General features: G+C 51.8%; 2 protein-coding genes across 2 annotated transcripts; one reads left to right on the plus strand and one right to left on the minus strand.

Annotated features, from left to right (window-relative positions):
* Nucleotides 1-6,481: 6,481 nt before the first annotated feature.
* Nucleotides 6,482-23,329, minus strand: Duox2 (dual oxidase 2). The gene is given in 34 exon segments (XM_059259545.1): nucleotides 6,482-6,636; nucleotides 6,896-7,024; nucleotides 7,112-7,267; nucleotides 7,536-7,694; nucleotides 7,873-8,093; nucleotides 9,253-9,406; nucleotides 9,676-9,803; nucleotides 10,063-10,112; nucleotides 10,726-10,825; nucleotides 10,898-11,128; nucleotides 11,309-11,487; nucleotides 12,132-12,215; nucleotides 12,560-12,629; nucleotides 13,101-13,178; nucleotides 13,181-13,287; nucleotides 14,848-14,941; nucleotides 15,024-15,249; nucleotides 16,100-16,285; nucleotides 16,544-16,746; nucleotides 16,898-17,011; nucleotides 17,246-17,383; nucleotides 17,713-17,831; nucleotides 18,041-18,216; nucleotides 18,764-18,927; nucleotides 19,467-19,569; nucleotides 19,982-20,072; nucleotides 20,472-20,568; nucleotides 20,682-20,742; nucleotides 21,069-21,235; nucleotides 21,396-21,597; nucleotides 21,746-21,933; nucleotides 22,448-22,612; nucleotides 22,887-22,976; nucleotides 23,260-23,329. Coding segments are annotated over 34 exon segments (4,623 nt in total). The 3' UTR covers nucleotides 6,482-6,513.
* Nucleotides 23,330-24,260: 931 nt separating this feature from the next.
* Duoxa2 (dual oxidase maturation factor 2) lies at nucleotides 24,261-27,397 on the plus strand. The gene is made up of 6 exons (XM_059259546.1): nucleotides 24,261-24,407; nucleotides 25,385-25,442; nucleotides 25,814-25,948; nucleotides 26,205-26,418; nucleotides 26,653-26,867; nucleotides 27,204-27,397. The coding sequence occupies exons 1-6, from the start codon at nucleotides 24,261-24,263 to the stop codon at nucleotides 27,395-27,397; spliced, it is 963 nt and encodes a 320-aa protein (XP_059115529.1).
* Nucleotides 27,398-27,831: the final 434 nt, after the last annotated feature.

The raw sequence follows: 27,831 nt of genomic DNA on the forward strand, positions 1-27,831 counted from the left end.
TCCTTTTAAAAACTATCATCATAGCTGGGCGGTGGTGGCGCACACCTTTAATCCCAGCACTCGGGAGGCAGAGCCAGGCGGATCTCTGTGAGTTCGAGGCCAGCCTGGGATACCAAGTGAGTTCCAGGAAAGGTGCAAAGCTACACAGAGAAACCCTGTCTTGAAAAACCAAAAAGAAAAGACAAAAAAAACTATCATCATCACCATCGTCGTCGTTGTCGTGTCTGTGTGTGTGTGTGTGTTTGTGTGTGCACACATGCAAGCGTGCACAGGCATGCAGGCATGTGAAGGTCAGAGGACAACTTCTGGGAGCCAGTTTTTGACTTCTGCCTTGTTGAGGCGGTCTCTCTTCTTTTCATTGTGCAGCACGCTTCAGGATAACTTCAGGGCTTCTGTGTAGCTAGAGTTTTCCTGCCTGGCCCACAGTCAGGACAAATCTCTGTCACCTGCCAGTCCCACAGCTGCACAGACCCAACCAAGTAAACACAGAGACTTATATTGCTTACAAACTGTATGGCCATGGCAGGTTACTTGCTAACTGTTCTTACAGCTTAAATTAATCCATTTCTATAAATCTATACCTTGCCATGTGGCTCGTGGCTTACCGGCATCTTCACATGCTGCTTGGCATGGTGGTGGCTGGCAGTGCCTTCCTTCCACCTTCCTGTTCTCTTAGTTCTCCTCTCTGTTAGTCCTGCCTACACTTCCTGCCTGGCCACTGGCCAATCAGTGTTTTATTTATTGACGATCAGCAACACATTTGACATACAGACCATCCCACAGCACTTCTGTCTCCCCTGGCTTCCATCTCACCATGTGTGCTGGGATTTCAGACACACCGGGGCAGCATCCGGCTTTTTATATGCATCACGGGGCTTGAACTCAGCTTGCCAGGCTTGCTCGGCAAGCGGTTTTACCCACTGCGCCATCCTGCCGGCCCACTTTTCCCGTTTGGACATGAAACACTGACTTTTAAAATTTCATTCAGATTCAGTCTAAACATTTACTACTCTACTGTATTTTCAGCTATAAATATTTATATAGATTTCTTTTTTTTTCCAGTGATAAGTTCTTACTAGACGAATTAGTGGGAAAGAAGGATCAAACATTTTAAGATTTTAAGAGATGTTTTGCCAGATTTTCTAAATATGAAAATAACCTGATGAGCTTTACAGATAAAGAATGTATAATGTTCTATTTGCTTAAACGGTTTGCTTAACTTCTCACTTGCTGTTGGGTATCTAACCATTCACAGAGCTACTGAGGGGATTAAATGATAGAGCAAAATCGGGAAGCTACACCAGGTAATAAAATTCCAGTTCCCCAGAAAACTCAACCCTATCAGCCCCCTGCCCCATCCAGAGACCCCTCTGTTGGTTAAACCATGCTGCTCGTGGTCGCCGAGGAGAGTGCTGATCCGAAGAATCACAAGCCATGGTTACCTTTTTAGAGCTTTATTGGGAGAGAGAAGGAGGAGAGGGAGGGAGAGGGAAAGGGAGAGGGAGAGGGAGAGGGAGAGAGAGAGAGAGAGAGAGAGAGAGAGAGAGAGAGAGAGAGAGAACAGACAGAAGGAAAGAGAACGGAAAGAGAAGGGGGGCACACAGAGGGCCCACCTGCTTTTTAGGCTGGGACGCCGTCGCAGGCTGATGACATAATTAAGGACAGAATCCTTACACCCTCTAGAGCTGTTCCCCAAGGTCATGCCTTTCTGAAGGTGTCCTGAATCCTGGGTAGACTGGAAAGTGAAGACTGGGAATGTCTTGGGTTTGGAATCTGGTATGACCTGTGTGCACAGCAGTTGTTCAATAAATGACCACCAGAATAATTAGAGAGTAAATAATAAAGCCTCTGCATTCTTCCCTTTCTATTTCCTTAGAGCAGTGGTTCTCAACCTTACGCTGTGACTCTTTAATACAGCTCCTCATGTCGTGGTGACCCCCAACTATAAAATTATTTTGTTGCTACTTCATAACTGTAATTTTGCTACTGTTATGAATCATAATGTAAATATCTGTGTTTTCTGATGGTCTTAGGTGACCCCTATGAAAGGTTGTTTGACTCCCAAAGGGGTTGTGACCCACGGTTGAGAACTGTGTCCTTACAGGTGGAGGATGGCATGGATGAAGGCTCTGAGATGTCAAGCCTGATTTCAAACTCTGACTCTGCCTGTTCCTAGCTTGGTGTCTGTGGGTGTGTGACGCTCTGAGCCTCATTTGCCCCCTTGGGGATAACAATGCCTCTTCCGATGCGGTATTGTGAGGAACAGAGGAGGCAAATTACGTGAATAAGTTGTAGGATAATACACAGCAAACCTCCCTGAAGTCCACTTATCCTTAGGTAAGGGGCTGAGGAAGCTGTTTTCCAAAAATAGAGTTTCTGTTCATTTGAGACAATGAGTGAAGGGAAAATGAAATTTTAGGTTTGAAAAGACTCTCAGATTAATTATTTTTGTATTGTTTTTACCTTTTATTTGTTTTATTATATGTGCAGTAGGAGGTTCATGCTGCAGTGGGCACCTGTAAGTCAGAGGGCACTTGGTAGAGTCATTTCTCTCCTCTGACATGTGAGTTTCAGGGCTTGAACTCAGGTCATCAGGCTTGGTGGCAGGTGCCTTTACTCACTGAGCCATCTCACTGGCCATCATTTCCTTCCCCTTCCTTCCTTCCTTCCTTCCTTCCTTCCTTCTTTCCTTTCCTTTCTTTCTTTTTTTCTTTCCTTCCTTCCTTTCCTTTCTTCTTTCTTTCTTTCTTTCTTTCTTTCTTTCTTTCTTTCTTTCTTTCTTTCTTTCTTTCTTTCTTTCTTTCTTTCTTTCTTAATGAGAAGTTTGAGGCTCAGAGAACTGAGGTGGCCTCCCTGGATCACGCAGTAATTCTGTTACTAGAAATGGAGACAAAGCCTGGACTGCCCAGTTGCAGCACTATCACGAAGACTCTAGAAGCCCAGGATTAGCATTTCATTCTAAGAGGAGGGAAGAATGCCTTCATGGTAGAGTTCACTTGAGGCCACTATCCAGGGAAAAAAGGAGACTCTGAATAAGTCAGCTGGGAAAGTTACCAGTGCCTTAGTGTATCCTGTGATCTGGACAAGGAGATAGAGTGCTCACTCAGTATGTCACCTTCCATTTCAGGCCTGGCCAGCAGGGAGTGACTTCCCAATAATGGGTGGAGGGAGGCCTTCAAGGGCCAAGGAGGCCTCCTCCCCTTCACAGGACCAGATCCTAGTGCAACATTGTGGGCGAGTAGGAACCCTGGGAGGCAATAAGGGAGGTCAGATAGTGGACAGACATGATCTAAGGAGAAGTCATTTAGTGGCACTCAGGCCCCCACACCCCATTCCTTGGAATATAGGGCTCTGCTCTAAGAAACTTGACCTCAATTACTCATCAAGATGGAAATTACAATCTTATCAGATGTCTGGGGTGAAAAAGATCTTTGAGGCTAAGGTGAGAGAGTCAGGCTGGACCGGATGCTCTCCCTCAAAAGCTCTACCAAGAGCTGGGAAGGATGTTACATCTTAGCAACTTTCTCCTTTTTCAGTTGGACTTAAAGATTGGAGAAAGAGGTAATAGTTAAGTCTGTCTTCCTTCTATCTAGAGCTCAGTCCCAGAACTTCCTGTCTTCATCCTCCACCTTCCCACCTGCCCCCAAAGCCTTTCCCTCCCAATTCATCCTCATCTTCTCTGTCCTTAGTCCCATCAACCTCCATCCCACCTGACTTTTCTCCTTGATCTCTCTTTCAGGCTCATTCTCTTTCCTGTTTTTATGAGGCAGGGCTTGCAAGGTTCCAGGGATTGAGACCAACATTGGTAATCCAGAGCAGAACAAGATTGCTTTCTTTTCTACTGTTGGTCCTTCCATAGTCTTCTTTGTCTGGGACATTTTTATTGTCCCTTGTTTACCGAGTGTGACTTCTGCGCACACACTTATGATATTAGTAACTTCATTTTCTCAACCTGAGAGGCATTGACAGACAGCTGCCTGGTCCCGCCTTCTAGCCATTGCACAAGAAGAGTCTGTTAAAAGGCCCCAGACAGGATGAATCCAGACATTTTAACCGTCTCATTAAGTCCTTGATTTTTATCCTAGTCATTCAGTGGCTTTCTGGAAATCTGTCCAAGACTAGGCAGAATGATCAAGTCACATAAACGTCTGCCTACAGCCAACATCTAAAGCCTGGCTGGGGTGTGGAGCCAGGAAGACTAGGTGTTACTTAGGGCTGCTCAAGATCACGACAGCATGTCCTTCTGTCCAGCTGGACAGGCACTTAGCATTGCCTTGGAGTCAGAGCAACAAGTGGCTGAAAACTCGTCTTTAAGATCACAAATTCTTCATGAGAATGTCACTTCCCCCAGCACGGAGGGGAGGGGGAGAGAAGCAGGGGACAGAACATTAGGGATAACCCGTGTTAAATGCCATTTTGCGGTCTAGCAAGGATGAGTGGGTTAGGGTAAAATAGGAAAATATTTTTGGGGGGCAGTGGTGGTGCACACCTTTAATCCCAGTATTAAGGAGGCAGAGGCAGGCAGATCTCTGAGTTCAAGGCCAACCTGATCTACATAGTGAGTTCCAGGACATCCAGGGCTACACAGAGAAACCCTGTCTTGAAAAAACTAAAGATAAAAAAATAAAAAAATATTTTTTAAAGAAAGAGCAAGAAGGTGCTGATGGGTCAGATCTGAGAATAAAGCTAAGGCTTTGTTAAACCTAAGAGCCTGGAGTTCAGTACCGGGGACTGTGTGACTTGGTGAGAACTAGGAGAACTAGGGGCCAGGGCATACATAAAGCTGTCCTTAAATATGTTCACTGTTTATTTATTTATCTAAAAAAACACACTTAGTGAAACCTAAAAAAATTGAACAGACTAAAACTGAACACACTATAACTGAAAAATGTATTCTCTTGGCTTGTTTTTGTCTTGTCTGTGTAGTTTGTCTGGGACCCTTGGCGTGTTTTTGTCTCATCTGTGTAGTTTGTCTGGGACCCTTGGCTGTCTCACGTGCTAACGGCTTCACAAGCAGCTGCACCAACACAGGCTCAAAGAAATCGAAGGGTGTCCATTAGAGTCTTTACAGATAAAATTGGCGCCAGAGTCCCAGGTCTCTTGGACTCCGGCCTGGTGTGTCCTGCTTTATCAGAGATGGCCTCATGATAGAGATACTTGGCTTCTGAATAAACCCACTAAGGAAGGACCCTGGTTCAGGGATATGGAGTCGGCCTGAAACTCTCCTTACTACAAATTCTACCAGCTAGAGAATACCATGGGCCAGCAATTCCACTCCCAGATAAATTCCATACCCAGAAAAATGGGTACATTATATCCGCCGAAAGACAGGGGTACCAATGAGTGGTCAGAGCAACTTTATTCATAATCATCCAACCGCCTCCCAGCAGACCCGGTAAACAAACAGTGATGTGTCTCTACAACGAAATGCCACACAGCAATAAAAAGGAACAAACCACCGCAGACACAGGGCAGGAATGAATCACAAAAGCACCATGGCGTGAGGAAGAGGCCAGGATTAAGGGTGACTTCAGTGTGACCCAAGCTGCAAGGACAGAAGTCATATTTGTGGTTGCTTCTAGATGAGGGAGATTTATGGGGACATTTCTGGGTGACAGGAATGTTGAAATGTTCTCTAACTTGACCTAGGTGATCGCTACTTTAAGATTCATACACTTCATGCAACTATCCCTCAACCGTACATACGTTACAACTCAGCTTTTTTTTTAATAAAAAGCCGCGTGAAGAAGGGAAGAGGTGGCATCTGTGTCCTGTGGTCAGGTGACCTGATTTCCCTAGGATAAGAGGCTTCCAGTACCTGAACTGAGCAAACTGGGAAAGCTGTTAGGTTTTCTGTTGTAAACAGGAGCTGAGGGGTTTGGGGTGTGTTGTGGAGAAACCATTGTTCTCTTAATCCTGGAGCCCAGAGACTGCCCCCCCCCCCAGACTCCCAGAAGGGCACACTGAAGGGTCAGGGCGTCAGACACTACTGGCTGACATTAAGAACTCAGGGCTAGGAGGGCATGTGTTTTCTGGTGACATTATGGCTTGTGGCCCTCTCAGAGCAGGAAGGTGTGGGGCTGAAGCCGGTCGGGGAAAGGCCTAGAGCCTGAGTTGAGGCAGGTGGGCTGTGAGGCTTTCAGTTTATGGTCTCTGAGAGGAACCCCAAGAAGATTCTCAGTCTTTTATCAAATGATTCCCCCAAGAAAAGCCCACACCAATATGCCAATTCTGTGAAGGCAAAACAGAGAAACAGAAACCTATCAGAAGTGACCCACAGTATACCCTTCCCTCCACCATTGTCAGGAACAGGAACTGTCTTCTCCTCACTTTACATCCCATAACCTATTATGGCATGATCTGCGTATTAGAGAGGCCTTGTCTATCTGCCCAGAACGTGGCGTAGATGGGACAATGAGGCAGGGTGGTGGGGACAGTGTGGTTTCAAATGTCAGTAGTGCTGAAGTCCACAGAGGGAGGCTAACAGACCGGGCAGAGTCAAGGAGATCGGGCTCAGAAGTTCTCATAATGATGCACAAAGTGGGCCCGGTCCTGCATGTTGATACGTTGGCAAGACTTCTCCACATTCTTGGTCATCCCTGGAGGACCACAGCTGAAGACTCCAATCTTACGAACCTGTCCATGGAGAGATGTGTGTCCTGGAGCCTTGAACTGCCCACTGCCCAGGGAAGCCAGCTTTTCCAGCCTGACCACAGAAAGCAGACTTCTACCCTGGACTCTGGGAAAGAGGCTAGAGCTGGGGGTGGTTATGATAAATCTGCGCTCAGGGTGGGAATTCTCTGCTCAGGATTGAGCCGCAGGGGTCTTGAGGGCCAAGATGAGAAAATTAAATAGGATCCTGGCGAGGGTGAGGGGGTGGGGGGGATGGACTCACCTGGGGGTGGACTTCCTGCAGAGAGTTGAAGAAAGGCTCAAAGGGAGGGCGGCCAAAGTGGGTGACAGAGCGCAGGCCCGTGAACAAACTCCGGTTCAGCACCTTCTGGAAGTGCCGCTCACAGATGTACTGGGAAGGAGGTGGGGAAGAGGATCACAGCCGGGCATGACTAGGACTGACCCCTGGCCCTGAAAGTGTCCCACCTGCCCTACCTACCAGCATGGTGGTCCTGAGGTCAAACTTCTCAGCCAGCTGGGTGATATAGATGTGCACGGATACCAGGTCCTGGTGGTCATTCTCCTCCACCTCCCGGATGATGTCAGCCAGCCACTCAAACTGCCGCTGAGTCCTTGTCACCCAAATGAAGTAGATCTGAGGACACACACCGGGGCTCAGGGCCAGCTCAGGCAGTCTCAGATATCCCATCTAGAGTAATGTTCTGATCTTGGCTTCCAAAGGACAGAGGCCAGCAGAGATCTTTCTGGTCACTCTCCTATCCACCCTCAATATTTGGCATCCGGGTCACTGGGTGTAATGGTCCCCACAGACCCTGTAGTTGAAAGCCAGGAGTGCTCTGCTATGATGTCAGGACACCATCAGGCCACATATTCCCCATGCAGAGTAGAGGAAGGAGATTCACCTTCTTACAGAGCATGTGGCTGCCCAAGGATGATTTGAAGACCAGGTCTTTAAGGATGGAGGCAAAGGGGGTGACCCCAATGCCCCCTCCTACCAGCACTGACACCTCAAACTTATGCCACTCCTGATGGCCCTCTCCAAAAGGTCCATCGAGGTACAGCTGGCGAGAGAAGGAAAGGTGAGATGAGCCGGGCCCTGCCCCAACTCTGAGCCAGACATGGGGAAGACTGTAAGAGGTAGGGGACAGAGCACCTCATCCCCCTCTCAGGCTAATGTTGTCATGATTGGGCACCTAGTGTCAGAACAGAGGGGGAAGGGGCATTCCCAGGGATGGGCACCTTTGGGTATTTGGCCACTGGGGGTGAGTAGATCTCCCTGAGGCGAGTAGTCCAGGGTCCCACAGCCCGGATGTGCAGGCTGAGTGTGTCCTCATGGGGTGCAGAGGTCAGCGTGAAGGGGTGGTACTCATTGGTCCCCAGAGCCAGGCAGGCGATCCGCACCCACTGCCCTGATTTGTACTCAAAAGCCTGGGGTCGCTGGAACTGCAGGTGGGTCACTCCTGGGGGCCATAGGTAGAGAAGAGCCCAGATTAGAAACTGTTCCTGAAGACCAGCAGGTACCTGTTCTTTTACACTGTGGAGGCCCAGAGGGCCTCTCAGTCACATGACCTAGGCAGATGGATTCCAGGTGCCCACAGTAGTGGAGTCTCCTCTGCTTCCTGGGTAGCTTGAGAGTTGGGCTTCTCTGACACAATCCGGTGTCTTTCCTCTCTCCTCCCTCATCCACAGAGGGTGAAGGCTCATAGCATTGCCAGAAAACAGCCTACAGGCTGGAGGGGCCTTCAGACCCCAGAGGCTTATCAAACCTTCCCCACTAGAGGGTGACTTCCACCGTGGGAAGTATCTGCACACCCTCAAAGTAACGGATCTGGTCACTGCATCTTAGCTGGCTAGTGTCTATTGCCACCACAGCTGTGCCTCAGGCTCACTTCTATTTGTTGAAAAAGGAGGTTTAAAAGTCATGGAGAGTATGAAAGTCTACTTTAACTTAATCCTTAAGTAATCTTAACTGAAATGAGATTGAGTTCTTTGCAGTGTGAATCTTGGAGTTTAGATGACCTTATGGTATCTGACACTTCCCACCTCCCTTCATAGTGGTTCTCATTTCCATAACAGCCAGTCCAGACACAACGGCAGTCTGGCTGCCAGGGCTATTTACCTCTCTCTGGTACACCAGGCTACAGTCTTCCTCATCCTGGAACTTGTCTGCATCATTTTTACCTGCAGCTTCCCATCATTGCTTCTCACTGTCTGCAAGTCTTTCTCTTCTTTAAAGATTTGTTGTATTTTTAATTAGGCGTATATATGTTTGTTTGTGTGTAGGTCTTGTGAGTGCAGGTTCCCATGAAGGATAGAAGAGGGCACTGTATTCCTTGGAGCTGGTTATGAGCTACCTGACATGGGTGCTGGGAACTGAACCGAGGTCCTTTGAAAGAGCAGAAAGTGCTCCTAACTGCTGAGCCATCTCCCCAGCCCTTGTCTGCAAGTCTCATGAGGAACTAAGCATAGCCCTTCTTGGGATGCCATTTCTATCAGAAAATCTTCAGGGCTCAGGGGTCTTCAAGAGGGTGTCAGAAGTAGGGGTCAAGAAACCTGAAAAGCTCCCGCCGTGTCTGAGTGCTGACTGATTCTCCGTGCGTGCATCAGACCAGTCTTTACCTGAAGGCAGCAACTCGGCCTTCACCACGCTGATCTCCACCTTCTTCCGGCTCAGGCTCACCAGTTTGTCCCCTCCATAGATAATTGCCGGGACCAGGAAGTAGATGTGGAAACTGGGCAGTTGGATGAGGGCATAGCTGCCATGGATGATAAGCTGGAAGCGGACAGTTAGTATGGCACCGCCCAGCCAGGCCCCGCCTTCCTCCTTGCCAGGCATGGCGCACCCAGGCACTGGGGTCTGGTCTTGGTAGATGGGCTGGCACAGACCCCAGTGTGGGGTCTCAGATCTCAGGATGACAGTCCTTGTGTCTAATTTGCCTCACTCCCTACTTTACCCTCCCTTTCCATCCCAAGTGTCGTCCCCCCCCCCCCCCCCCCCCCCCCCCCCCGCAAGGTCCAGCCCTGCCCTTCCGAGATCCTCACCAGGGCGTAGAGCACAACATAGAGGTGGTGGGTCAGCCAGAAGCCCCGGAAACTGTGGCGTCGGAAGTGGTGGGAGGCAAAGACGTACATGATGGCCAGGACCAGGAGCAGCAGGACTCCCGACATACCTAGGAGTAGGAGGTCAGGGTCAGTGGGTATCCTCAGAACCTCAGCCTGAGCTGAAAGTACAGCGGGACCCGGCACCACACCCCTTCTACCCCACGTCCACTCCCATTCCTTCAGGGCTCCAGAACAGAGTGTCTGTAGGGGCTGGAGCTGGGGCTGGTCTGTCAGGAAGGAGCCTATGGCTATACGGACCAGTGTGTATTCAGGAGGAGGAGACACGGGAGGAGGTACTCAGATCCCACATGCGGCCCCACTTCCTACCTGGAACTGTCTCAAAGAACCACCAGTAGTACTTGCGTGGAAGCTTGGACCTGGGGGGGAAAGGCACAGTGAGCCTCCAGCTGGGCAGAAGGGACATCACCGCCACAACACAGCCTGATGCTGGCCCTGACGGCTGAGGTTAAGAGGGCTCCACCAAGATGGCTAAGAGAGCCTTCCAAGGAACATCGAGTCCATTGTCGTGGTCCTATCCTCTCCGCACCCACCACTGCTTTTCTTGTTATTCTATCTTACAGTCTCTTCCTGCAGTCAAGCCTTGCCTCCTGGAGTACTTGGTTTATTATTCTGTGAGATGAGTGACGCTAACACCAAGTTCATAGCAGAAGTGTTGGGCAATTGCACATATCTGGACAGCCCTGCTCTCTAGAACTTGAATGAAACACCCAACACATGGTGTATAAATATTTGCCCAACGAGTGGAAATCAAACTGAGATAGTAAACTGTGTGTCAGGTACATATGAGAAAGAGACTCTGATGTCCTTTCCTAAGGTCCTTTCCTGGCCAACCACAGCTAACTTCCTTCCTGGAGAGAAAGTGGTCACCTTTCAGCTTCCACTGAGCAGCTTCTGTGATCATCTATTTCTTCTTTATTACACCCTTAGGCCCAACCAGAGGACCCTAGGGGTGCCATCCCATGAACTGACCCATCATTCACGAAGACATTAGGGAAGACGCAGGTCATCAGGCTGAGCGGACTGATGGAGAAGATGTACACATTGACCACATGGCCAACACTGTGCAGAACTGAAAGAGAGAGACATCACATCAGCGATATTAACTGGGACCAAGTCTACTTCCATCCCAGGAGCCACATACCAGCCAGGACAACTGCAGCCATAGCAATCCAGCGATGGAAGTCCACAGCGGCATCGAAGGGAATGTAGCGGTTGAGGAAGGTCTCCCGCAAGAAGGTGATGAGGTTGCGACACATGGTGAGCAGGATGTAGGAAAACATGAAGGAGATGCTGGCCGCCGTGCCCCGGGACAGGATAATGCCCACATAGGTGGTCTCTTCAATGTCCGTGGGTGGTGAGGCAAAGCCATAGTCTGGGGTCAGAGTTGAGGCAGATAAGCATAGCACACAAGACAGGATCCCGAGCCTGAGTCAGAATGCCCGGGCTCTGCCATCCAGACACTGAGGACTGGTAAGGGCAGCCAGAGGACTCTTCACTCCCTACTGAGGTATGGCATGTTCCCTGCCCACTGCCCACAACCTGGCACTCTTACAGTAGGCACGGTCTGCAAACAGACCCACGCAGATGGCTGAGAAGATTGTGACGCACATGATGTGGCGCCGGTAGTTCTCTATGAATCGCTTGAACTGCTGTAGCTTCTGGGCCAGGAAGCCTCGCTGCATCTTCTCCTGCAAGGCCTCCGTGTACAGCCGGGGAGAGGGCCCCACTGCCCTGTAGCAGTGATAGACAAGGCACTGGTAAGGAAGGGGCTCCTTGGCTTCCCCCCAGTGCCACCCACGAATGAAGATCTGGTAACCATGAAGGATGGGTCATAACAGTGGCAGGAAGACAAGCAGACCCTACTCCCTCAACCCTTTATCTCCATTGTTACTTGTTCCAAACACTCTCTCCCCACACTCTACCTCCGCCTCCTTCCTGTCTCTCTCTGTTCTACACCTCTGTCCTTTGCTCTCTACACTGGCCAGCTTCCGTACAGCAGAAGCCAAGAGACCTCTTGCTGCCATGGTGGAGGTGCTTTGAGCATCTTGCCCGAAGATGAGTTTAGAGGCTGAGTGAAGATGAAGTCATTTGACACTCCAACCCTCCAGAGCATGGCCCTGAGGGAAGGTCAAGGAGCCACTTCCTCACCAGTGTCCTGCCTCTCATGCTACAGTCCCTGACTGTACACCCCGCAGAAGACGCAGTGGATTTCCTGACCCAGACACTACAGCAGTTCAGGTGTTTCCTGGAGACTCACATCTGATGCTTATCATGTGTGTCAAATGGAAGGGGATTGGAGGCGGTGTGTCAGGGCTCAGAGACCCCGAGACATCTTTCCAAGCATGCTTGTACTCAGGGATCTAGGGAATACTCACTTTTTGCCCATCCTCTTCTTTAGGCCAGTGTTTCCCAGCTCTGGGGTTTCTAAGTCAGGGAGCACCTGTTCCTGGGGGCAGGAGCTAAAAGAAAATGGAACCTGTTTTCTTCTGGTCATTACAGCCAGGATAAGAACTGCCATGTCAAAGTTGGGATGGAGTCCAGGGAAGGACCCTGAGACCAGGTAGGGACAAATTGGGATAAGCAGCAACAATCTGCTCGTCTGTCCTTAGGATGACTTGGGCCTGGAGTGGTCAGGAGAGAGCCGAGCTCTTGAGCAACACAGGCTGTAGGAAGCAGCTGGAGTTTGGGCTGACACGGACCTTGTGGTAAGAGGGCAAATACCTGACCAGTGTGACTGATCGGCCAGTTCTGCCCCCTTTGTTTACATGGATCTAACCAAGGAGACCACCCAGGCCCTACACACCGGTTCCCAGGAGTCCGGCCGATGAACGAGACTCTACAGCTGCTGCTTTGTTTGAAGATGTCCCCAACGCCTGGAAGGAGAACAGGAGCCCCAGTTGGCTTCTCCAGAAGGGCAGAGAGTGGGGTGGGAGATTGTCTTCTCCAAGGCTGCCTCAGCCCTGGGTGGTGGCTTAATCCTGTCCCGATCTCTGGCTTCAGCCCCATTTTCCTCCTGTGCACATTGGGTACTCACTGTACATAGGGCAGTCAGTGTGGTAACTTCGTGCAAGAGAAAGGGGCCACCACTCTGCATGTCCTTTGTGAAAACAAGGCCCCCTCCTCTGGCCAGACACACCCTAGGCTAGTGCCTATGGCTGGCCCTTTGGTCTCATGAGCAACTTTGTGCAATACACAACTTGTCTCTGAGTATCCATGCTCAGCTCGGTGCTAAGCACCAAGGACTTAGAGGAAAGAAAACAAGGCCTAGGTGGTGCCCACCAGGAGCTCTGTTTTGCACACTCATTGTCTTCCTGGTTCTGAACGTTCCTTCCACAGTCACGCACCTCCAGCTCCACCTTTGACACAGAGCTTCGTGAATCGGAGATCACTGTCATGGTCCCGCAGCATGAAGTGGAAGTCCTCCAGGTCAGCTCCTCCTTGTCCTGGAAGCCGGACTCCCGGAACATGGACTCCACCACCTCAGCCAGCTGGTCCTTGGACAGGCAGTTGTTGGAGATCTCGATGAAGGACCTGGAGGAGAACAGAAACAGAGTAGCTGTTATCCAGCAAGGTCAGGCTCGGGCAGGTCTGAGATGGGGTTACTTCGTGTGGTTACCAGCCACCTGGGAAATGGCACTGGGAGGTGCTCATTCAGCCTGAAGGTGACACTAAGTTGGGTGAGGTGATGGACACAGACTCAAAGGACCTTGACCGCTTAGGAAAAGCATCTCCCACTCCCCACCCCTCACCCCGCCCAAAGGAATGAAAACAAATGGTAAAGAGTAACACTTGCTGCAGAGACTGATCCAGGACATCTGATGCTCCTCTCCCGTGATAGACTCCCTGCCCACTCTCTTCTGTGGAAGCCCACATCCATCCACCCCAGGGATGCACACTTTCCCACCCAGAGAGGACACTAGAGTGTGGGAGGGGCAGAGCTGGAATGGCAGCTCTTCTTACGCCAGTACCCTAGAGCATGTGGAGTACCCCCACTCCGTTTTCTTATAGGACTGTAGGATTACAGGATGAGAAACCGGAAGCTGCCATTGCTGACCTCCGTCTGGATTTTTCTAAAACCTAACCAGGACTGGCCTGGCCGTGACATACTGGTGCAGTACAGGCTGAAGTCATTTTTGCTCTTTTGGAAGTCTATGTTGGGGGCTGGAGAGATGGCTCAGCAGTTAAGAACACTAGATCTTCCAGGGGACCCAGGTTCAGTTTCCAGCACCCACATGGCAGCTCATAGCCGTCTATACAGTCTAGTTCCAGGGGATCTGACACCCTGACACAGACATACATGCAGGCAAAATACCAATACACATAAGATAAAAATAAATAAATCGATAAAACCTCTGAAGTAGTCGTGGTAGTGGTGGTGGTGATGGTGGTATTCGTCTGTGTTGGGTTGGAATTGTCAGGAAGAGGTAATGTTAAAAGCAGTGGGAAGGCATAAAGAGAAAAGCACTTTAAAAGAATCTGGGCTGCTGTGCCCTTCACTCACATTAATTTCACTTTTTCAGTGAACTATGTACCAAATGCCTACACGTTAATCTCAACTTAGAGAAAGCAGATTCAAGAAGAGATGAAAAGCCGGATGTTGGTGGCACACACCTTTCATCTCCTCACTCCAGAGGCAGAGGCAGGTGAATCTCTGAGTTTGAGACTAGCCTTATCTACAGAGCAAGTTCCGGGACAGTCAGGGCTATACCGAGAAACCATGTCTCAGAAAAGAAGAGGAGGAGGAGGAGGAGGAGCAGGAGGAGGAGGAGGAGGAGGAGGAGGAGATATATGACTTTTGGTGCTCAAGGGGGGCTTGTTACTAAGGTTCTGTCCTTGGGAATGAGAAATTGAAGATGCTCACAGTTGCTCTTTATTGGCATTTTAAAACTAGGACAATGTTTCTGGTGATTTCAGACAGTAGATACGGACCCTGTTAGAGGTAGGGACCTGCCTAGGTAACCTTTTGAAGGTGGATGTCTTGAAAATCCAGGATGCAGTGTGTACCACTCAGCTCCCTGCCTGTCCTCCTCTGACCTGAATTACTGTTTAAAACATCAAGATGTTTCAGGATTGGAAAGGCCCAGCCTGTACCGCATCATGGTGAAGAATTCATCCTTGGAGAGGAAGCCATTTGCGTCCAGGTCATACATGGTAAACATCAGGTGGGACTTATCCTCTGGGGAACCTAGGAGAGAAAGGGGATACAGGCCATCTCCTTGCTAACAAACACATGAGTCCTCAGATGCTCTGCTAGTCCCTATCCCTACCTTTCATGAAGACCACAAGGATGTCCAGGAACTCCCGGAAGGATAGGTAGCCATTGCCATCCTTGTCGGCCAGAGAAAACATGGACTCCACAAACATGTCCTGGGGCTTGAGGCCCAGGGAATCCGCAAATTCAGCCCTGCTCAGTTCACAGGTCAGGGCCTCACGGACTTGCTGGGATGAGTCCAGGGGCAGAGTCCCTGCATCTGCCTGATTGATGTCCAGCACCTGTACTCGGGCAGCCACAGAGAGGGAGAGAAGGAGGTGAGGTCTGGGATGGAAGCAGTTCAATGACTTCACAGCTCCTCAACGTGCACTTCAGAAAACCCAGCCCCTGGTGCTTAGACATGCCAATTTGGGGCTCTACTCTCCTACAGTAGGAGCCAACTGACTCTCTACAGGCTTTCATCTTCTCTCCAGACCCGAGCACCATTCAGCAAGGGTAGCATTGGTAGGGGAGGAAAGGGTAAGAGACAGGGAACAAAGCTGGGGGATGAGCAAAGAGAAAGAGCCTGTACTAGAGACAGAAGATAGTGGCTATGAAGTGCAAACAGTGAAGGGCTGGGCCTGCAGGCTCATGCCGATTCAGATAGCACTGCTGTGTGCCTAGAATCTGATCCCTGTCAATTGTGCAGAGAGGTTCAAACTAACCCATTACTATCATTCATCAAATGCCCACAATGTACTTAGGCTAAGCCCTGCTTACAGAATCATATTTCTCAAACTTGAGTCTACATCAGCATCATCTGGAGAGACTTGTTAAAATGAAGCTTCCTGGGGCTCATCCCCAGAGCTCCTCATTCAGCTCCTCTGTTTGGGGAGGAGCCTGAGAACCAGCATTTATAACAAGTTTCCAAGTGAATTGACGCTACTGGTCCAGGGGGGCCGTCTGAGAATCCATCAGGTCTCACTGGCTCCACTGCTGATTAGATAAGGAAGTGGGGATGCAGAGACAAGAACATGTGACTTGCTTAAAGATCTAACCAAGACTGTCTGTTCCTAGCCTGCGGGGTGAAATCTTAGTTCCCATCCAGCTCAGGTCGGCTCCGTTCCCTGTGCCAGGGCTAAGTCATGGCACCTGAGCAAAAAGGTGTCTGAAGAAGATCTCCAAGATGCCTGCCCGCTGCTGCTTGGTCACAGCCTTCCTAAATAGCTCCTTCTCGTCCATCTCAGCTATGTGGAGACCCGGAGCCCAGCAGATACAGAGGTTTTGCAGCTGCTGCACAAAGACACCCCGCTCCTCTTCGGAGTTAAACAGCAGCACCTGTGTTGGAGAAAGGGCCTCATCACGTCTGGAGCTGGCTCTTCTGGCCCAGCCCCACTTCAAAGGACCTCAGGTTGAGGGAGGAAGAGAAGTCTCTTCCCTGACCATCCAGGGAAGTGGCCTCAGGGGTCACGTCGGTCTGGGAGTTCCTGAAAGGAGCCTCCTGCAGCATCAGCCGTGGAAACAGCTGAGATGACTCCTTTATGAGAGGGGATATGAATGAAAACAGGCCACAAAGGGAGGCAGGAGGAGCTGTACCAGGTCATACTCCTTGGGGATCTTGAGCAGCAGGGTGCGGCGTCCTCGGTTGCTGGACAGGATGAGGCTGACCTGCTGTGGGGGCCGCAGCTGGATGGTACGGAGCACGGTGAGACGTTTGTCAAGGACCTGTAGACACCTGTCTGGGAACAGCTGGATGGTGACAGGATAGCTCCTCTCCTTGGGGCCTGGCCACTCCATCACTGAGGAAAGGACCGTGGTGAATCAGCAGAGGTCTTTGAGTCCATGTCCTTCTCTGATGTGTTTCCACTGAGCCTGGCTTCCACCCCGCTCTGTAACTTGGAGCTCAGGCTCCAGACCCCCTTCCCTCCTTCCATTTGTGAGTCATCTCACCTGACACTCCGTCACTGTCTGTCTCCTTCTTCAGACTCTCTTTGCCTTTCTTTTGTAGCTTCTTGCGCTCTTGGTTCCGGAAATGAGCCACCACCCCAGCGACAACCAGACTCACTGAAGGGGACCAGAAGAGACCAGTGAGAGGGGAGGAGAAACCTTTGCTCATAACTTCAGGGAGTCAGGGGCTTCAGCTACTCCTCCTCAGACACCCAAGGCTCCCTGAGCCTGGCTCAAGCTATACAAAGGAGCTAGCTAGCCCTGCAAGCCAGCAAGTAATGGGGGGACTGGGCCAGTCTGTGAAGAGAAGGAGGCCAGAAAAAGAGAGATAGGGAAAGGCAAAGGGCTTACCTAAGGGAAAGCAGCAGAGAACCACAATGACGATGCCATAACCAGCACCACTGCCCTCAAAGTAATCGATCACAGTAAGCGGCACACACTCAGGCAAGCCTTCCGTCGTGAGTTGCTGAGGCTGGGGGCAGGGTGCACCTGAGGGAGAAGTCACGGAAGAGCTCAGAGCCCAAGACTCCTACTCTTTAGGGAAGCCTCTTCCCCTGTCTTAGGAAAGACCAAATATCTTTTCCCACTCCAAGGTCCACCTCTCTGGAACTTGTTCCCCTCAAAAGACCCCTTCCATATCTAATTTCTCAGCATCCACCCCAGCTTGGTGGCTAGGTCTAGCCCTCATGCCAGCACAGACTGTAGTGTAGGAAGCCGCTTACGGACCTCGCAGCCCAACACGGAAGGAACAGGGCTCCCTGTACAGCACCAGGTGACTCTGCCCCATACCATTACTGTCTGTTCTCCCGGCTACTCACCTTCCTGCCAAAAGAACACATTGGGCTGCAAGGCGTTGGGGTCTATGTCGGAGACAGCTACAAGCACATCCCGCAAGGTGGTGTTCCTGATTTCTGCAATCTCCTCCTTGGAGAACAGCCTAAACGGGAGAAAGACCATTGCTGGGATAGGAAGGGGATTTCAGTCCCCCAAGGACCCCAGCCCAAGGACTCATGTGAAGAAAGAGACTGGAGTGGACAGAAGGGTGTGGTAGGGCCCTGGATTCAAGCCTGTGGGGGCTGTCTAGGGTCAGGCAGAGAGTCTGGGTCCCCAGGCCAAGGTGAAGTCTGAGGCCCAGCCAGGCCTTACCCATTCCTAGTGTTCTCGAACCAGTAACGGTCCCCATCCCGTAGCCTCACAAACTGGTCAAGAATGATGTTGCTGAACAGAGGTCCAGGGTCCCCATGGCTCTCCAGGAGCCCACCCAGGAGTAGTTCCAGCTGGGACAGGTCCTGGTTGTACAGAGCAGCTGTGGCCTCCAGCACCTGGAGCATCATGGGAGGTAACAGATGTGTATGTAGACTCACCAACAATGTCATCAGTAAGACTGCAACACTGAGAATAACTACCTTATAGTATTCTTATGTAGATTAAGTGAGTTCACCCATGTAGAGGATTTGGAACAGTAGTGCCATAGGAAGTTTTAGCTGCCATTATCTTGTGTATATATGTGTGTGGGAGCACATGCTCTTGCACATGAGTCTGTGTGCATGTAGATGGCAGAGGTTGACACTGAGTGTTTTCCTCAATCACTCTCCACATTATTCTTTGAGACAGGGTCTCTCCCTGAACCTAGATATCACTGCTTTGGCTGGATTGGTTGGCCAGTAAGGTCTAGGGGTCCACTTATTTCTGCCTCCCCAGAGCTGGGATCACAGGAACATCCCAGCTTTTTATATAGGTGCTGGAGATCCAAATTCAGGTCCTCATGCTTGTTAATATGTTAATAACATGTAATAAGCATGTTATCAACCGAGCCATTTCCCCACCCCTAGCTGCTATTATTATTATGTTGTTGTTGTTGTTATTGACCTGAGGTTCTACTTTGGGGTTGAGAGCACTCCAGTTCTTTGGAGGCTCCAGTCCCAAGGCCAGCAGAGCCTGGCTATAGCTGGGCAGCCCCATATCTCGGCCACGTTGAATACTGCTAGCCACATAGTCTGTGCGAGAGAATCTGTCTGGGCCAGGCCAGTAATCTGAAAAGAGACCAGACTTTGAGTCAGTAACCCAAACCTTTGTTGCCTTGCATCCTTCTATCTAGCTGTCTAGAACTCTCCCCAGCCTCAGTCCCCAGCACTCCTCTACATGACACCAGTGACCCTGTTTGGTGTGGAGCCAATGATGCCATATGTGATCAGGGACAGTTTTTCTAAAAAGATCACCTAAGACTCAAGATAATTCTTGATACCAACCAGAAATTCCCATCTCTGTACCTCCTAACTTTATAACAGGCCTGGATAGGAACCCTTAAGACCTAAGTTAACACCAGAGATGATATTCACATGTGGTGCTGCTCCCAGGGCCCCCTCCATAGTCAGGCATAGTTAACAATAAAAGCAACACAAAACTATAAATTAAGGGGGTGGGGAACAAATTTCAGTTTCTTCTGACATCTGTCTGAAGTCTGTGAGTGTATGTCTGTGTGTCTGCATCATCGGTACCTTAGGTCTGCCTGCTGACTAACCCAGAAGGATCCTCAGTCTCCCAGCTGGGACACCCCACCCTCGGTGCTCACCTCTCAGGTCCTCAACCACTACCCTGTCCTCCAGCTCTGAAATCTGGGAGGCCATTCCGAGCAGCAACTGATCCACCTCCTGGGCACTCTTCAGATTGGGGTTCTGAAAGCAAACAATACACTCAAGATTTTTACCCTGGACCACAGTAGCACTCCAGGACAGAAGGCCCTCTCTGGTCTCTAGCTCCCCTCCTCTCCCCTCCCCTCCTCCTTGCCCCTCCTTTCTCTCTCCTACTCTCTTTTCCTTCCCCCTCTCTATCTTGGTAGACTACCCAGGCCTTGAACACCTGGGTTCCAGCAGTAGTCCTGCCTCAGTTTCCCAGGCAGCAGGCACATTGCCCTGTGCCCGGGCATGTCCAGACTCTCTTGGACAAGTCTCCCCAGATAATGTTCTCTACCTTTTGCTCCCTACCTGCAGCACAACTGCTCAAGAACCCACATTGTTACTTCTCCAAGCTTTTATGATAAATCACGGTAACCAGGGCCCCACTCTCCGACCCTGACCCCGTGCTGACCTCTCGGATCCAGTAGCTGTTGCAGACCCGGAGAGCTGGAGCACTGCCTGAACCTTCCTTCGGGAATTTCCGGAAATGACAGCTGGAGTTTCTGAAACAGAGTGCCAAAAAATACAACGGAGGAATTCAGGGCAGAAGCTAAGATGGTGAGTGAGGTGAGCAATTCTGGGGACTGGCCAGGAGTGAAGGATGACCCACGAACTTTCTTGAACCAAAGTATTTGGAGATAGAGTGATCTCTATGACCTATGGGTGGTGGGAGGTGAAAAGGTACCACAGCCGCAGACATACTCAGAAACCAAACCGCGGTTATTAGGAGAGCTGAGGGATTTCCTATGGAACCCGAACCTCCCACCCCAGGATCCTGTTTCAGTCTTCCCCGCCCCATTCCACCTCTCTTTTGATGAAACTATGGAGGGTTGGGCAAGCCCCAAGCTCACTCACGGACTACCTACTTCCAACACTGTGCGGCTCCACCAGTCTTCCCTTACCTCATGTAGACCCCAGGGGGCACCATGGTGGAGAAGAACTGCTCAGAGGCCACCACGAACTCTGGGGAGATGCTGGGGTCCATGAAAGGGCGGTACCCTGCATGAAGACAGGTGCCTCACCTCACACCCTGGCATCACAGATCTACCTTTCTTTCTTCTAGGAGTCTTCAGTTTAGGTGTTCCCCGCCCTTCACAACTCCTCTCCCTTACCTGAGTACTCTGGGAGTGTTTTCTGCAGGAAGCTGGGCAACCATTGGTATAGAGCAATGTTCTGAGGGTTAGTGAGAGGAAAGGAGAAGGTGGAATGAGCCTATGAGGAAGGAAGCCTTAGGTACAGAGATGAGACCCAGGGAAGGCCAGTTGTGCGGGATAGAAGAGCAGGCAACTAAACTATAATCACAAGCGAAATCGCCCACATAAACATTTGCAGGGGCTTTCCATATTTTTCTAGACATTAACCCCTATGGGAACAAGGGCGTTCTGGAAAGGGGCATCAGGGAGAGGGGCGTTGTCCAAGACTAGGGAAGTTTTGCTGGGGGAGCAGAGCCTCCCTGGATCCTGCACACCGGTGGGCAAGGGGCAGGTGGCACCGCTCACCTGGTAGGTGGCAATGACCCTCTTGCGCGCATGCTGGAACAGCTCCTCATCCCCCCAATGTGGGTGCTCCTGCGCCAACTTCCTGGCACACAGATTGTGGTAGCGAAACCACAGCAGTCCCAGCGCCTGCAGGAAGGGCTCCCTGTTCCCGCGCTGGGCCCCAAAGGCTGCATCCATGTGGAGACGGTAGGGGGTGGAGGAAGGAGATGGGGGACTCCATGAGCCAGGGGAGCCCAGACCCACAGACAGACCCCTCCAGCCCAGCCCTCCACCCATCAGCCTGATGCCTCCAACCCTGCTCCTTCTGCCAGGACCCTTCAGTCTCACCGTACATCCCCTGCGGCCCTCCCTGCCCCGTGGCAGGGTCCGGTGCCATCCACATGAGCAGTTGGTCCTGGGACTCCCGTGGGAATGCAGGATTGGCCCCCGATGCCAGCTGTCCTCCTGAGAAGCTCCTCAGTGCGTCGCTCCAGGAGTGAGAGGAGCCATAGATGGCACTGCCATCCAGCCAGCCAGTCACCTGGTTGGTCTGTGGGAACATGTGGGTGCGTGGGGTCAGGTGCCTGCGGGTGGGCAAGAGCCTCACCCTGCCCAGCCTCCGCAGCCAGACCCCAGGCCTCCAGCGGGTCCAGCTGCAGACTCTCTTCCCGCCTGCCTGCCTGCCTGCCTGGTCTCACCAGGTCCCGGGGGTTGCTGGGGCTCTGTCCGGTCTTGCGGTCCCAGCGGCTTCTCTGAAAGGGCAGCACCACGTTCCCGCGCTTGTCAGGGTCGAACACGGGGTCCCCACGCGGGATGTAAATGTTGAGGAACTCTGCAGGGCAGCCTGGCGTTTCCACACTCACCAGGTCCGAGAGCACGTGGTAGCCTGGGTTAAGAGGACAACGTGGTCAGCCAATCATCTGGTCCTGCTCTTCTTAGGACCAGGAAGGCCTCTAGTAATTCTCAGGGTACAGAAGGCAGAGGTCAGAGCACAAGCGCCAACGCTGTCTATTGGGCTATCCCCTAGGAGCCTCGATCCTCTAATGTGCAAACAGAACGTAGCATTCTCTCCTGAACATGCCAACGTTGTTACAATCAAAAACGATGTGATTAACAAGCTCCCTTCACCTCTGCGTGGCAGTCGTTAGAGTCGTGAGGAGAGCAAATGGCCAGAGGGCATCCAGTTCCTAAGAGTTCTAATGGGGACCCAAAGACGATCGTTGGTTTGGAGTAAGGTGTAAGAGAAAGATCCCCCGCATCACACCCAAGTACTCAAAGATGACAGAAGAAGCGCTTCTTAGAAAGTATTCTTTTCCTGCGAGTTGCGGTGGGACTCCCAGGGTCCTTTCCCTGGGCACTCAGTGAGCTCCAGATCCACCCTGGTTTCCTCCTATACTCACCAAAGAAGACCCCCAGCACTGTGCGGTTGTGGACCGACGCCAGCCCGGCTCTGCCTTGAGTGACAGCATCGCTTAGCCGCCGAGGGTTGGGCAGCAACGGCTCCTCCAGAGCCTGATAAACGCCGTCAGCGTAATTCGCAGGTACTAGGCGCTGCAGGCGCGAGCCTGGAGGAGGCGGAGAGCTGAGCTGGATCAGGGCTCCCGGTCCCAAACCCAGGCTGAGACACACACACACACACTCTCTCTCTCTCTCTCTCTCTCTCTCTCTCTCTCTCTCTCTCTCTCTCTCTCTCTCTCTCTCTCTCTCTCTCTCTCTCTCATCTCCTGGTCCCAGGAATGCACAAGAACGTGGTGTGAATGCAATCCCACTGGCCACCACACTCCAACTGCAGACGCGCACTGCTGCGACCCTGCCCTCCGCGCAGGACCCAGGATTTACCCGCAGCACCGCGCCGGTGGTACTTGAGATTGTTAAACCAACCATCATAGCGCTGCACTTCCCAGGGCAGTGAGGGTGCATCCTGGCCACCTGTGCGAGCAGAGAGTCCTCCACTTAGCACTAACCTCTCAGAGACCCCTCCATGACACGACGGGCTTAGCGTCCTTCCCCAGCTGGCTAAGTCCTCCCAACCAACTCCATTTCCAATCCTTCCACACCTGGCGGGAGGCCTCCGGAGAAGTCTTGCATCTCCCAAACCGGATCGGAGGTGCACCAGCCCTTCCAGCTTCCAGGTGCCAACTGCACCTCTCCTTTTCCACACTCCCCTGGGACACTGGCTGATCATTCTCAGCTAGAGGTCCCTTCTACTTACCTGCTGGATCCAGGAGTCTAGTTAGCAGAGTGCCCAGGAGCACTATTGTCTTGGGGCTTGCTGGAAGCATGCTGTCCCTGCAGCCTCGAGGTGGGAGGTGGTGTGTGACATACACACACTCCTACAGCTGGTACTGGAAGAGGAGCGCAAAAGCATTCATTACTCAGGTCCTACATCTTCACGATGCTCTTTCTGGGACAACCTGGGAGATACTGAGACTGTCCCCCATCCTAACCCTGCTGATTTCAACCACAGGAACACCCCCCCCCCCCCCGCAGGAGTCTTTTGGGATGCCTAGTCTCTAGTAGGACTGTCTCAACCTCCCGGGGCTTTGCTCCAAAACCCGGTACTCTCATTCCAATTTCTCACAGACTGCTTCTACCCAAGGTGGCAGAAAAGAGGGAGGGGCTAATGAACTGAGAGCCAGGGGCCCGCAGCCCACCTCATTCTCATCTGCAGTGAATGCTGTGGGAAAAGGAGAGGGCTAGGAGGACCCAACCTTAGGGTAAGGCTCCGGTCGCTTCAACGGTCTTCCGTGTTCTTGGAGACTTTGTTTCTTTGCTCTGCTCCCCCCGCACTCCACTCTCTCAGTTCCGAGAATCTTCACACTTCCTGGATGCACTTTCAACCTTCACTCTGTCTCCTGTCTAGCTGGTGTCAGCTCAGGCCACAGCTCCAGGTGCGAATGTGGGGACCAAAGAGGCTTGGCCTCCAGTTAAGGAGCAGGGTTGCCGTTATTTGCATGTCCCCGCCCTCGTTTGCTTGATCTTATCTGGATAGGACCCTGTCGCCTAATCAGGACACCTCCCAGCTTGCTGCCCACGCTCCTATAAAAGGGGGGTCTGCGTTGCTTTGCAAACGCTGCCCACGAAGCCGCCAAGTCAGGAAAGAGCTTCAGGATCCCGCTTCTGCGCTTCTTAGAAGAGCCGCGGGGCTCAGACTTTGTTTCACTCACACCATCTCATTCATTGCCTGTGTGCAGTTCTCCAACTTCTTGCAAGATGACTATGTGGGATGGGGTGATGCCCTTTTACCCCCAGCCCAGGCACGCGGCAGGCTTCAGCGTCCCGCTGCTCATTGTCATTCTGGTATTCTTGTGCCTGGCGGTCAGCTTCCTGCTCATCTTGCCTGGGATCCGTGGCCACTCGGTAAGCGGGTACTAAGAGCTCCTCTTAGGGGGATTCTAGAAGCTCACATCGTAGGCGAGACAGCGATGCGGAGAGCATTTCTCGGAGACTCAGGGCAGACAAGACTAAGGAAGATTCTTCATAAATAGTTAAACTGGGGATCAGCAGGAGTAAATTTAGAAGTCTGGTGCAACAATCCACTCTTCATGGGAGAGGACAGGAATTCCCGGGAAGAGACTCCAACTGCCTTATTTTGGAGGCTGCTGCAGAAAGTGGGAACCAGTCCAGTAGTCCAGGCTTCCAGTGCTGCCGGGACCTCCCACCTCTCTCTGAACGCTTGAGCACCCCTGTCCTGTCATCTGGACAATAATAACCTTTTGGCCAAGAGGATGGGCACGGGCAATTTAGATTGTGGTGTTTTCCTTACTGTGTTCAGCTAAAGACACAGAGGGTTCAAACTTGTAGCAAGCCTGGGCAGTTCCTTTAAATGCTCCCAGACCCCAGATCCTAAACTGTACATTTTTTTTCAAGTCTGAGAAGACCCCAATCTTTCTGTGTTGATTTTTGTTGGTGGTGGTTTGGGGGAACTGGTTCATCTAGAAATATGCACAGTTCCTCTCCTTTCATTGACTACCAGGTCCTGGGCCTCCCTCTTCAGGGAGAGGTGACCCCTGCCTGCCCGGCACTTCTGAACTCACTGAGCCTCACCAAGCAGTGACTGAACTAGTGTTAGCGAACAGGCGCCAGACAGCGGGGGGGTAGAAAGGGTGGTCAGAGAGCGCAAGGCAAGCTGGATCTGAAAATAGGACCGGGGAAATGGTCACATAAGCACACGACCAGAAAATACCACAAATGCCAGTGGCTTAGAGGAACTGAAGGAAAAGCAGGTGTGACATCAGTCTCAAAAGGTCAGGTTGAGATGAGTGGGGTCAAGGGAGGTCTTGAGGGTGGGTTGGGCAGTACCCAATCTTGACCTGAGTGTCTGTCTTTTCCCACAGCGATGGTTCTGGTTGGTGAGAGTTCTTCTTAGTCTGTTCATCGGTGCAGAGATTGTGGGTGAGTGTATGGGGCAACTCGTGGGAGAGAGGAGTTGGAGCAGGGGGGTGGCAGAGGGCCCTGAGAAATGGGGAGCTAGCTCGGTTTCCTGGCCCCCCTCCCACTTGGCACCTATTTCTGGTACCCCTGGCCGTTCTTTTGCTGTGGGCTTTTTGTTTTGAGACTGTCTCTTGCTTGCTGTGTAGTCTAGGCTGACCTTGAGGAGTGCTTACTTGCCCAGGTCCCCCCCTGCTTCCGCCACTGCTCTTGGCTAGTGCTCACTTTTCTGCCTTACCTTGCTATTACACCAGGTCCCTAAACCTCCATCTTTCTGTTCCACCTCCTACCCCTCTCACCCTCCCCCCTAAGTCATCGTGTGCCTCTCCCCATAGCTGTGCACTTCAGTGGAGACTGGTTCGTGGGGGGAGTGTGGACCAATACATCCTACAAAGCCTTCAGTACGGCCCGTGTTCAAGTCCATGTCGGTCTGCATGTGGGACTGGTGGGCGTCAATATTACACTCAGAGGTGAGGAGGCTGCGGCAAAGTGAGTTCTTGGAGCTGGGAGATCAAACGGTTGGGAGCTGAGCGCCAAGGGATGTTAGATCTTTTACATCCCTCAGGCTCAGAAAGCCTTTGATTGACATGGATTTGGGTTTTCCCCCAACGACTACCTAACCGTTCTCTTTCCTGCCAGTTGCCCCACCCTTAGTTCCCTATCTGAGATGTATTCAGTTTCCGGGTCCCTGGCCTTGCAGAGTGCATTAACCCCAGTTTCCCACAGGAACACCAGTGCAGCAGCTGAACGAGACCATTGACTACAATGAGCGTTTCACTTGGCGTCTGGACGAAGACTACACCAAGGAGTACGTTGATGCCCTGGAGAAGGGACTGCCGGATCCCGTGCTCTACCTGGCAGAGAAGTTTACACCCAGCAGCCCTTGCGGGCTGTACCACCAGTATCATCTGGCCGGACACTACGCCGCAGCAACGCTGTGGTGAGCCTGTGGTGGGGACGGGGCAGGGTGCGTGTGACCCGGAGAGAATGGCCTCGGGAGTTGCAGGTTGGAACTGCAACCTCGCGGGCAGGATCGTCCGGCGATCTGCAAAAACCGTGGGAATCCCAGGCACCGCGTGCGCGCAGGAGCGGGCTCTCCTCCGGGTTCCCCTGCGCCTCCTGCAGGCTTGGCCGGGGAACCCCGCTCACCGCGCACTGCTTCGGTCTCCCCCAGGGTGGCGTTCTGCTTCTGGATCATCGCCAACGCGCTGCTCTCCATGCCCACCCCGCTCTATGGAGGCCTGGCGCTGCTCACCACCAGCGCCTTCACGCTCTTCGCCGTCTTCGCTTTCGCCTCGGTCTCCAGCGTACCACTCTGCCCCTTCCGTCTGGGCTCTGCCGCCTTCACGCCTCACTACGGCGCCTCCTTTTGGGTCACGCTGGCCACCGGTGAGTACCAAGGGGATGCTAACCTGGTGGTGACCGGGATATGTAAAGGATGCGTGCTACCCAGCTTATAGAATGAGTTCTTACTTAATTTCTTCCTCTCGACAGCAGGCAGAAGGTGGAGCAGGCGCTGTTACTCTCGTTTTATGATTGAGTAGAACTAGTTCGGAAGGGTTTAGTATCTTGCCCCAGTTAGCCTGAGAACTCGTGCATCGTGTAATATACATAAGAGTACTTTCTGAGGGTTGTGTGTGTAGGAAATTCCAAGGATGGGCTCCAGATGATGGCGAGGAGCGCCTGCACCCCTGACTCCCTCTGTCTTTCCGCCCTCCGGTTCAGGCATCCTGAGCCTCCTCCTTGGAGGGGCGGTGGTGATTCTCCACTACACTCGACCCAGCGTTCTTCGCTCCGTTCTGGGTCAAAGTGGCAAAGACTGTAGCAGTCAGGCGAAAGGGAACTCGCCTCTCATCTTCAATAACCCGCAACACGAGCAGGTCAAGGCTCCAGATTTGAATATTACTACTGTTCTGTGAAGAGAACTAGGTCCAGATTCCCAATCTCCTTGGGATCCCGCAGACCCGAAGACAGTGTTGAAGGCGCGCCCTAGGAGCACTGCTGAATCTAGGGAACTGAATGCCCACGCAGGAGGACTAGGGGGAGCCCCGGATGTGCCCTTTGCTCTAGGGAATGAATTTCTCCGAAGAGCTGTAAATAAACTTTTGTTTGTTTGTTTATTTTTCAAAATTTCCCCGCCCATCCATTTTCTTGACATCTCTTGGCCCTTGGAGTCCACAACTTTGAGAAGCTTCGTGCTAGGCTAGTGATAATCTGGTATTGTAAATTCAGGTGCTGAGAAATCAGAGAAACCCAGAAGGGAATCTGGGAGAGGCGCGCCCTCTAGTGAGGCCCTAGAGGAACTGACAGGCACCTGCATCTTCGTGAGCTCCCCACGGGGCGTCACACTGCC

The sequence above is a fragment of the Peromyscus eremicus genome, chromosome 4 (assembly GCF_949786415.1).
Source record: "Peromyscus eremicus chromosome 4, PerEre_H2_v1, whole genome shotgun sequence".
Classification (NCBI taxonomy): domain Eukaryota; kingdom Metazoa; phylum Chordata; class Mammalia; order Rodentia; family Cricetidae; genus Peromyscus; species Peromyscus eremicus.

Coding starts and splice junctions, on each gene's coding strand:
- Duoxa2 (XM_059259546.1), top strand. CDS start 24,261: ATGACTATGTGGGATGGGGTGATGCCCTTTTACCCCCAGCCCAGGCAC. Junction 24,408..25,384: donor CTGGGATCCGTGGCCACTCG/GTAAGCGGGTAC, acceptor CTTTTCCCACAG/CGATGGTTCTGGTTGGTGAG. Junction 25,443..25,813: donor CATCGGTGCAGAGATTGTGG/GTGAGTGTATGG, acceptor CTCTCCCCATAG/CTGTGCACTTCAGTGGAGAC.